General features: G+C 38.8%; 1 protein-coding gene across 2 annotated transcripts in view; it reads right to left on the reverse strand.

Annotated features, from left to right (window-relative positions):
- The window catches only part of PPP3R1 (protein phosphatase 3 regulatory subunit B, alpha), a 39,133-nt gene extending 27,047 nt beyond the window's left edge, over positions 1–12,086 (reverse strand). The window contains exon 1 of one of the 2 annotated variants that reach the window (XM_048298510.1): positions 11,891–12,086. In XM_048298510.1, coding sequence (XP_048154467.1) covers positions 11,891–11,893 — 3 coding nt within the window. In that variant the 5' untranslated portion in view covers positions 11,894–12,086. The remainder of the gene's footprint in view (positions 1–11,890) is intronic. The other variant, XM_048298508.1, reaches the window with a different exon arrangement.
- Between the last annotated feature and the right edge of the window lie 5 nt (positions 12,087–12,091).

Consider the following 12,091-nt stretch of genomic DNA (forward strand, 5'->3'; position numbering starts at 1 on the left):
GAAAGCATAAAATGCAACTGAAGACTTTATCAAGTGACTGAGGTGCCCTGGGATTTTCAGAGTCAAGAGTCAACATCTTAACAAAAAAATTACATTACCTTACATTTAACAAGATATTAAAGAGAAAGAAAAAGCCAAAGCATATCACACTGATCTTGTTTTTTGGGACACTGATTGATAAAAACTCGATATCAGACACTTAAGAGCTCCAATTTAATCACTTCATTAATAGGAAGGATTTTTCTTCCCCTTTGTTGGTGAATATGAACACAGAAAATCCAAGCAACTGCAAACAGTTAAATTGTGTCACGTTCATGTGAAAAAAAACCAACTTCAGATTTGGAAAAGTAAAGGAACACGGAGAACAAAGGAACAAAACTTCACTCAAAACATCAGGCCAAAGTGTGCAAGCATCACTGGAATCTGGAGAACTACAGAGTTCCACAGTTTTCACAAGAAATTAAGATTATACTCAAGCTGTTCTTTAGCATATCATACTCTGTCAAATGAAGAAAGACAAAACTACCCAAGAGTCAAAACACTCATTTTTTGCATGTCAAATACTTAGTAGGTAATTAAAGCTCTTTCAGCTTCTCTCTTTCTCCACAACAATTTGAAGATAAAACAAAATTTTCTCAGAAAACAGACAATGCTCCAACCTTCCACTCCAAAACAAAGCAGTAACAACTTCATCACTGGCTGACCTACATATAAATAGGAACAGAACAATTACTTTACAAGAAGATATTAATTTGACCTAAAACCATAGTGAAATGTAATTTGCTATCTATATTCTCATGAGGCTGCTTTTAATTAGGCCAATTTAATTTTCACCACTTCGAGCTACTATAAAACAAAACAAAAAAAAAAATTGGGAGCTTCAGCAAACAGCTCTATAGAATTATCCCTGTAAAAACTCTGCCAAGTTAACTCCTATTTCAATATCCATCCAAAATTAACAGTATTAATCAAATAATTATATTCTCTGTAATACTTCCAAGTCAAGCACTCTCTCCACTGGATTGACAAGGACTGTGAAATACAGGCTTTCTTTTCTCTGAATTTTCACCCACGTTTAGTAGATTGTGGAAATCACAGTCACTTAAGCTATAGTACTTGTTACCATGCTCGCAAATTTAAACTTCTTTTTGAGTAATCTTCAAAAACCCAAAGGCTATCTGTAGAATCAAAAATTACTTCTTAAAAATATGAATTATGATACTCCAAATACTAGAAATGAGTAAATATAAGGACGGCTCAGTCTTCCAAAGTTTCTGAACTTCTGAATTGGCTTGTACCAAGACGACATTTAATTCCAAAAGCCCAGACTCTACAGGCAGGGAAAAAAACCAATAACCATTAAATCAGTTTCCTACTAGTACACTTCAGTACTGCCATGAGCATTAGAAAGGAATAAGAATACTTCTCTTTGCAGAGGGTTTTTCCAAAAAGCAGAAAAGGAGCTACAGATGTCACAGAACCCCAAGCAAAGAAAACAAATCTCCTTCCTAATTTCTGCAAGAAATGGCTACAGATCCTTGTGCCTGATTAGGCTGAGACAAATATGAAAGACAAGAATTTAGCTAGAAATGAAATGTAGCATGCTATCCTGTGACAGCAAGCAATGAATGTATAAATTAATATATTTGTTAATATATCATTATATAACTAATTATCTACATTCATTAATGTTATAGACAATTAATGTATTTCTTCCTCATGTAGCTAGAAAACGTCCCCTCCCACAAACTGTTAACAAACTTGAGCAAGCAAAGAATGGAAGATCATTATCAGTTAGAAAATAAATTTAGGTGGCTTCTTTTTTTAGGGGGGTTTACACGGCAAATTCACTGCAAATGGTATTTGTAGAGGGCAAAGAAAATAGCAAAGATATATTAACAGATTATACTGTATCATATAACAGTATTAGGCTACTTAGTGTAAAAGACTCTACTGCAGTTCAATATAATTCCCTATTCACAGAAGTAGGTTAGAAACAGTCAAGAACAACATGACCTGAACATCTTTCTCTACCAATTGACTGTCCTAAGTTTTTAGATTTCAACAGTGTACTCAGTCATGTGTTAACTGCAAAGGCTAAGGCTTCAGGAACAGCTGCACAGGTTATTATAAATTAATCTGAAAAGGCCTGGAGCAAAAAAAAAGGCGATGCAGCTCTATTGCATACAACAGTTTACTACCAGTTTTAATGAAAGTCCTTGAGCAGGGAAGTGTAAGTACCAATTCAGAAAGTATCAGTAAACTCACACAGGTTCTACCACAAGGGCTTAGAACAGTCAGGAAAGTCACACAGCTCAGCATACAGCCCTGCATAGAAACAGGGTGCATAAACAGGTGCTGTCACCAGCCCTTCTTCCCATGAAAGAAACATAAATAGCTTGATACCACTTAGGAAATAAAAAAGGGAAATCCGAGTTTGAAAGGAGATAAACGTCTTATGGCTGCCCAACAAGAAAGGGGAAACGGTACAATTTAAAAAAAGATCACAAAGTAGGCAAAATGTCATTCAGGATCCATCACAAAAGAGGCTGAAGAACATCGTGAAGAGTTGTGAAAATGACACATACCTCAAAACAGAAAAGACAGTTCAAAAATGGGATTTGATTTCACAAACTGACATGAACAAAAAACAATCAAGGAGGCAAAGATGCAGAACTGGGCAAGATGTGCAAATCAAAGGAAGAAGCAGGCTATGCGGAAGAGGAATTGTTGCATAGATACAGAATCTGAAAAACAGAGATTGTTCATATTCTGGTATTCTCAACCAGTTAACACTATTCTTAGTTCTTGTCTTTTTCTTTTTTACTAAAGGAAAATAACTTAATCAGAACTTGCAGGTGTCAGCTAATAAACGGAGACATTTTAACGAGTCCTGGTTTAGTTTATGCAATTCAAGTATTCACAAAGAATAAAAATGAATCATATCGTTTGAAAACAGGCCCTACAAACACTATGATCCAATACAGGAGAATGAAGAATTTTACAAAACATTAAACAGGTCTTCTTGGCATTACCAGCTTCCATTCTAAGTGAACACTTAATTTCTAGCACTCAAGAATTTTCCACAGATTAGAAATTGGTTTTCTGAAGATGCATTACAAATTTCCAAAGTCTTCCAACTATCACAGATTTCCCAGTGAAAGGAAAGCAAAATGAAACATAATAAAACATAAAAAAACCCCCAACCCAAATGTTTTCAATTAAGGTTTTCACTGCTATGGAACATTTCAAGCCCTTCAAACAGTTTTCTTTATATGACATGTGACATGGAGAATGTACTGACTTTTTTTAATCATAATACTGAGGTGATGTCCATTCAGGAGTGGTTATATTAGGTAATACTCAGATGCTATTTAAAAGAAAATGCTATTTAAAAGAATATTTTAGGTTAAGTTCTTCAGGGCAGGAATTGGCTTGTTTCTTACATACAGGAATGCAAACATTGAGTATCAAATAAAGACATTTGTCACTTTTGCTACAAGCTAATAAAAGGGTACTCAAAGTACAAACCAATTTCAGTAGCTTATAACATTCATGTCAAATGTTTAAAGAATTATTCAAAATCTCATTACCAAAATAGTTCTAACATCTCTAAATAGAAGATCCCCTACACTTTCTAAGATTGCTTAATCTTGACAGAAATCAAAGCTTATTAATTGCTGTAATTGACAATACATCCAGAAATAGCTGTCCTGAAGAACTGTAAATTTTTTTTAAGTAGTAAATGTACATAACATTGTAAGTGTAGATAAAAGCAAGCATAAGAGTACACACAATGCAGCATTACAAAAATTACTGCTATTTATAGTGTCTACAGTCCAGTAGATGCAGCCCAGCAGAGCCCCAGGGACTTCCAGTAATAATTACCAGTTGCTCACAATCAAGAATCCAGTCCAAGGAACTGTACAAAGACTGACACAATTGTGTCATGTGCATGTAATCACAACCTGCCCACAGAACCACATGCCACCATCTTTCTGCTATTCACCATCTAACCTCTTCATATGCCATACTTTCAAAAATGTACAGTTTGCAAGCATTAAAGGCAGTATATAATGCATATACATTTGCACACCAGTCTGTAATATGAACTGCAAATCACAGAACACTTGTGATTTTAAACAAAGTGTTTTAACAGCTCTTTGTGTAACACTGGATTACAAGGATTGACTTGACACAACATTTATGGCACTGCACAGATGCTACACAATACCTCTGAGAAAGCAGCCAAGATAAAACTACTAGTAAAACCCATCCTTTCTCTGAAACAAATTTTTCTGGAATCTTTAGTTTTTCTACCCCTGCTATAGAGCAGTACACTATTACTACATCATTACATAAAAATGCCTAAATCTAAACCCACCGTCTTCTCATACTGCTCCATTTTAGTCCCTTTTACTCACATGACTTTTTGTTTTCTCACCACAAAAGGGCATTTGGCCACCTTTTAACTAACCATTCCATTTTTTCAAGGCCTCCCAAGAGAATTTTTCAGAATTGACTTTTAGCAAAACACAGCTGCACCAACACTAGCGTTGCACTATAAGATTCAAGAGTATGCAAGATTCAAACTTACTAACCTTTCATATTTTCCGAATTACATTTATATGATTTTTCAATGCCTGTCTGAAAACCAAAAAAAATCCCTAACACCAGTGGCACCTACTGCAAATGCTTTAGTCTTTAATAAAATGAAGTGTTTTGAACAAAATATTTCAGGAAAACTAACACTGCTTTTATAAGAATCACTGGAAAATTTAAGAATAAGTAGCAAACAGGTATTTTACTTGATATCGCTGAGAAGAAAAGTTATTAGAGTGCCAAGACAGTCTACTTAAGTCAAATATAAAAATCAAGTCTATTTATTCATCTGACATTTTTATTATTGCTGCTTAGAAGTTCTCCTATTTATCATAGGTTTTTTTCTAGACTTGTTAGCAGATCTACATGCAATCAAACTTTAATCTAAAAAAATCTGTGAAGTGCCACTTTAGCATTATCAACAGAACTGACCCATGACTGCTCAGATACCACGGTGCTAAGCCTGTTAGCAGTGGCTCAATACTAAATTAAACTTCCCCAAGGGAACATCTTACATACACAAGACTGAAAAGCTGTTCAGTCATCATGCCTACAAAGTACATGAGTTCTCCTTCACAAACTCAGGCCTGAAGTACAGCCACGGAGTTTATTGAAAAAGAAATCCAAAACCAAACCAAACCACTCCTTTTAAAGTCCTCTCTGCTAGCCATAGTGTCATTCAGCAGAGGGAATTCAAGTTACTTCTTTCAACTTCAGTGATGCTATTCAGAACCTACACAGTCAGCAGTGAAACAACAGTTGGTTTTGTCTTTACAAAAAAACCCCGAAACATCTGATAAATGTACATAGAGGAGATACTCATAGGGTAACAACAGAGAAGAGGTAGAGAAAGAGTCCTGTAGTTTCCAGCTGAGGAAAACAAGGGGTAAAAAACCTCCATATTTGTCACAAATATATCAGAGGAAGAAAAAGTTCCACAGCATTTAAAGATGACCCTAGGATTGTGTTCTTCTGAGAATCACAGCTGAATCCACTTTTCCACTAGCTTGGTTCTTCCCAGAAATGTATCAACCCTGGGCTTTATTTCTGGGCTTCCTATCTGTTGTCCCATTCCTTCCTCTCCTACCCCTCCCAAATTCTGACTGAATTTCTTCCATAAATGTCTTACTACATTTTTTAAATTCCTACCTTACCAAACTTAGGCAATGTTATAAACTGTTGTGAACTTCAAGCTGACTCAAGCTTCAGTTCTTTGCCTTAAGTTTGCTTAAAAACATTCATTACCACAGACTTTGCAAATATTCACTAACTGACACAACCTGTTAATGGCTCGGAAGCCAAGGTTTTTATTGGCAGTTCGTGAGAAATGCTGTCCTTTAATCCAAAGCATTTAATGGGTTTCCAAAACTTCTTTAATGCAGTTAAGGATTATATCACTAGGATTTCTTCCTTAATTGTGGAAGGGAGTATCAATAGCAGGGCCAAATGACTGTCAAATTACAAGCGAGTCAGATATAGTCTCCAGCCTGTTTTGTACCACCAACACAGTTCTGCCCAAGCAGTTAAAGTGCTTAGTAGTATATAAAACATGGTCCTTATGGAAAAAGCCTAATAAAGTGTAACTACCAAATTAAAATTTTCAAGCTACACAAAATGTCAAAATTAAGAAGAACCGACACTCTGAAAATTACTTTAGTGGAAAGATGGGGGTTTTATTCTTAGACACACCTGAAACTTAAAAAAAAAAAACCACAAACAATTCTCCACAGACTTTTGCAACTCAAATTATATATATAAGACCTGAATAGAAAGACAAGCCATAGTTTAAGCTTAGCCCTGGTTAAACTAATCTCATTATTACTAAAAACAGTATTTCATGCAGTAACCAAAATAATCTAGCTACATCATAGACCAAGTAGAATATATTGCTTCTAGTTCTGAACTTTCTCAGGATACTTGAACTGGTATACCGAAAGATTTATCTGTTACAGATTAAAAGATGTTGGTGCACATCCAAGACTTTCCCATTTCCATTCGGCACACAAAGGTAATCTCTGTAGCTGATTTTTCTGACACTGCTGGTGTCAAGATTACTTTAGGCCACTGCCAACTAAGAAACAGAGTAGCTCTTAAGGGATATTAAAAGCCCATCTCCAGGTCTGATCTCTAAAAGCAGTCACTTTAAGCAACTAAAATACAAGATGTTGTTGGAAGAAGGCAGCCTGTGACCACTGAACACTATCACTTGCCCTAAGCCCAATGGACAATGCATAGCACATTTTCTAGTGGCTGCATTTTAACTCCAAGTTACAAGACCCCTAAATTTGGAATAGTTAATTTGATTTAGACGTATTTTTTTTCAAAGCTACAAACACACTATCCATTTCCAGTATTACATACTAATTCTAACTTCTAAACAATAACAAGGACCTTGAATAAGTTATTACCCTGCCATGGCCTCAACCTCTTTCATTTGCAGAACAAGGGCAATATTTACCAGCTTCACAAGAGCATAGCAAGTTAAATTCTTATGGTCTTTGGGAAAAAAAGAACATATTTACGTAATTTATATAATCATGTCGGCAATTAAAATTCTAAGTGTTTCAGGAGTTCCAACTTTTCTGTATTTTAATTAACATAGACCTGCAAGTCAAACGAGATGCTTATTTTCTAATGGTATCCTGCTCAGAGGTTCCAGCTGCGTAACCTTTAAGCACAAGCACTTTTCACTCCTCTTTTTATGCCAATCCATGCCTCTCATCATTCCTTCCCCACCACTTCAATTTTTACTCCCCCATCCTCACAGTGCTCACTCCTCCAGCAGCTGAAGAGTTGGATCATGACAAGGACATCACACAGTAGCACCTTCTGTTTCTGCTGATTCTGGCAAAGAAATAGCACGTAGGAACCATAGAAACAGCCAGCCCCCTTTACCCCCATGGTCCTTCTGTAGGGAACACAGAAGAATAAATAAGCTTAGGAAAACAAAAAAACATACAGTCCAGAAGAAAACAAGGATGGAAAACTAGGAAATGTGTCACTAAATGAACTGGCTGCCAGTGAACAAAGAACAGTACAGTATAATTTTTCTCCCAATTACAACTTGACAAATACTACACAGAGAAGGGAGAACAGGCTTAGCAGGGAAGAGAAGGGGCACAGAAATCAAGAGCAAAATGCTTTCAAGAAGTCATATATTAGCTCAAACCACAAAAAATGTTTTTCTATTAAAACAATTTTTGGTCATCGCTTCACATAGTTAAACCAAAGTCTCTAGAATCACAGAATCAGGTTGGAAAAGACCTCCAAGATCACTGAGTCCAACCTATAGAATTTTATGCTCTACTATCATTCAGATTTAAAACATTTTAGGAGAGGATAAAATTTTCTTTAGTGAAACACAGCTAAACTCAGGCAGTAAAAATGGGGAGGGAAATCAAAACAATTCTTCAAACTAAAGAAAAAAAACCAACCTGATGTTGAAAAATCTTATGCAAGTGTAAATTATGAATTACAGTAGAAGAACACTATTAAGCATACCTACAATTAAAAAAAAGCTATTTCTTCTGTAACACTGCCAGGTAAGCACCAATTCAGCACCCAGATTTAGGGAGAGGAGCACCTCTCTTACAAGGAAAGGCTGAGGGAGCCAGGACCTAATCAATGTGTATTGGTATCTGAAGAGAGGGTTCCAAGAGGATGAACCGGGCTCTGCTTGGTGGTGTCAAGCAATAGGACAAGAGGCAATGGACAGAAACTGATGTTCCACCTTAGCATGAGGAAGAACCTCTTTACTGCGCAGTGACCACACATGGAACAGATCACCGAAAGAGGGTGTGGAGTCCCCCTCCATGGAGATATTCCAGAACCATCTGGACACAATCCTGTGCAATGTGCTCCAGGATGACCCTGCTTGAGCAGGGAGGTTGAACAGTGGTCCCTTCCAACCTGACCCATTCTGTGAGGAGGCAGAAGCAGAAAAAGAGAAATGGTTTGGCATTAAAAGGTGTATTTCTGCCTCATCTTGTTTCCTCAGAAATACCAGAATTACTCTCTTTTTTCTGGCACTGATTGACAGAAGACAGTTCCATATACTTTAAGAAATTAATAAACCCCACAGTTTAAGTTATTAATCTCACTCCCTTTAAGTTTCCCTTTCACTGTTAAGCCAGATGGCTTAGGTGATGAATATACTGAAGCTCTTGAGATATGCCCACCATAAACAATTTCCTCTTCAACTACTCAATTTTCATTCCTCCCTATTGTTAATCGTTTAACCAAATAAAAACAGAATTCTAATTCTACCACAGGAATGGTGAAAAAATACTACTTTTTAAAGTTTTTTTTTCTTCTCCACCAACAGAATCTATCTTCCTTTTTAGATCACAGAGTCAAGGAGACTTGCATATTCAAACTGGCCTCTAAACCATACCTGTGAGAGTTATTTCCAAAATGAAATCTTTCACTAAACTAACTGGCTTAAATAAGACTACCAAATACTTCTCAAGACCTATACATGAACTTCACAGTTTAAATCCTAGACCAGTTATTCCACTTGTGGGAAAAGCCCATCAGTAGGCTGTAACCCAGACCCTGTGAGTGCCTCTCAGTTTCTGCCACCTGTTAAAAACCAAACTGATTATCCAGATAATTGTCATGATAACAGTGAGATCATGATTTGGTAATGGAATAACTAGCTTTTTGTTCAGCTAATAACCAAAGTATTTAATATCCTCCCTGCTAAATAGTAAACAATTATTTAAGATGGTCTTCTGCGGCTATTTTTTTGTTTTATTGCAAAAAATCTGTTTAGGAGGTTCTTTACTCCAGTAATTTAGAACCAGTGTTAGATCAGTTCCGGCTGGAGAAAATGCACCAGAGGCACTAGTATTTAAGTGAAGTGAGTCAAAACAATTGAATAAGAGACAAGTTAAGATGGATGCACAATGTAACATGCTTCGGGTGATTCCTGTAGAATTCTGGGCTTCTGTACTACATCTATAAAGTTCAAGAACTGGATATGAACCAGAACACAGATCATCCCAAGAAGACAGAATTTATCTATCTAAAACTAAGACCATTTAATACCTTTATCTGTGCTGTATACCTTTTCCTAGAAAACACTACTCATAGGAAAAACTTGCTAAGTCAACTCTGACAAAAATAGCTTATCAACATTACTTCTAGCATTATGTAATGGACTCATCATCGTATGCTCTGACAGATTATTTTAGAACTGGCTATACCTAAACATCCAGAAGAACATTCTTTGACTCACTAGATGTTTTTGTTTTATCTTAAGCTACCTACTACAAACACAACAATACATTCACCTCTTTTTTCACCATAACTGTCAGCTCTCTCATCCTGTAAGAACATGAAAGAAATGTTGTTCTAAACTGGGAAAAAAGAATTGCTCTAATACCATAAGGGTTGAAACAAGATGTACTCCTTCATTAAAACTGAACTCCTTTAAGGAAAACATCCCCTGATTAATGACAATAAAGTGCATGGGAACTTAAATGCTGGCAGGATTTTTTTGTTAATGTATAGTTTTAGATTGGTTTTCAGACTAAAAGGCACCTAAGATCAGGTATTACCAGAACCAGTGTAATGATGTAACTACAGTGGTGCTACACTTATTTGAGAAAACAAGCACCTTTACTGGTAGAGATAACATCCAGCACACCTTTTTTCCTCAGTATATGCATTTCCACATTGCAATGCATCATAGATAAATACTATTCAGGAAGCAATAAAGTAATGATCAACATGATTATACCATCAAAAGATGATAGGAAAGCTTTAGTTATAAATGAATGAAGGAAAAAATAATACGTGAAAGTTAAGTTCATTAAAGGTCACTAACAGACACATGGGCATCACAGTTCAGTAACATTTATTTCCTTTTATGCATGTTAGTCTATCTCACCTGGCAGGTTTTTAGAACACAATTTTCACAGAAGACCCAACTACTGGCAGGATGAGCACACCTGTTGTGTGGAAGATGATCACTGTTCAAGATGATCTATACATCCAAAATAATTAGCAGTATTGTAACTATGGCATGAGTGACAATAACTTTTTTAAGTCTCAAATTCATTAATACCTTGTTCTCAAAATACGAGCTTTTTTTCCCCTCACAGTCTTGATGTGCTCCCAACCAAAACCAAAGCTTTATACATTTCAAAACATTTCTCCAAACGCACATCTATTAAAGCGTACATACAAAACCAGCCTGAGCATGGCACATTAGTTTCTGCTTCAACTCTATTTTTTTAAAGGAAAGGCTGCAATACCTTGCTTAAAAACAAAAGGAAACCCATTTTTGACTTCCAGGCCCTGTGAGGTCTAACACGGAATTTAAACTACTTCTATTTCTCCAGCTGTAAAACCAAAATATTGCTAGGTCTTCCTGCAGCCAGGGTACTGGATAATTTAGGCTAAAATAAATGTTTATTAAAAAAAGGGCGTTGATTTCTTGGCAGCAGTGAAAAGCAGGAGACACCCCTAGTGTCGACGTAAAATACTACAGGACTCCATACTGTATCTCCGGGTTAATTTTACGGCAGAAAAAGGGAAATTTAAACCCATCATGATTGAAAAAACAGAGCGATTCTCGCACACACACGCACACCTGGACACACCGCACTCCCGCAGCCTCAAACCTCGAACACCCATCGTACGTGAAGTGTCAGCCTTCCGCCCCAGCCCAGTTACAGCGCACATTATCCAGCCCATTGGGCTACGTACATTACAGCTTTCCGGTCCGCACACGAACAGCACAGCGCTACTGCTGCTGCACCGGGGGCGGAGGGAGAACCCCGCGGAGCTGCGAAACAACCCCCGCACGGCGGCTCTGCCGAAATTGCCGGAGTTTCGTTTCGAAACGGCTCCGGGGGCCGATGGTGCCTCTGGGGAACAGACGAGGCGCAGCCCGGGGCACGCGAATCCCCGGACGGCAGGGAGGGCCGGGTGGGGGTGAGGTGAGAGGGTGCCGGGGAAGGGAAAGGCCGAGCCCGACGAGCGCTGCCAAGGCGGCGGAGGGAGGAGGCGGAGAGCCAGCGGGGCTCCGTAGGCGGCAGAGGAGAGAGGGGGGGGATACCGCCGGGGAGAGCCGGGAGGGAAGCCTAAAGAGGCGCTCGCTCGCGGGAGGACGTGGACGGCCCGGGGGCAGGAGGAGCCGGGTCAGGGGCAGGGCAGCGCCGAGGCGGAGCGGTGGTGGGGCCGCGGGGGTGGGGGGCCCGGCCCGGTCTGGAATATTCCGGCGGGGCGGGAGCGGGGAGGTGGGAAGAGTTAGGGAGGGGAAGGGAGGGAGGGTCCTCACCATGGCGGCGGGTGGGCGTCAGGCGTCTCCCCCGCAGATGAATCCGCCGACCCCGGCCTCGCTGTGCGCTGTCCGGCGTCGCCGCCGCCGTTGCCACTCCCAGTCCGCTTCCGATCCTGCTCCTGATCCCGATCCCGCTCCCGTCACTGCGGCAGAGGCTCCGCTGACCCGCGCACGGAGCGAGCGAAGGAGGGAGGGGGC

The sequence above is a fragment of the Corvus hawaiiensis genome, chromosome 3 (genome assembly GCF_020740725.1).
Source record: "Corvus hawaiiensis isolate bCorHaw1 chromosome 3, bCorHaw1.pri.cur, whole genome shotgun sequence".
Taxonomy (NCBI): Eukaryota; Metazoa; Chordata; class Aves; order Passeriformes; family Corvidae; genus Corvus; species Corvus hawaiiensis.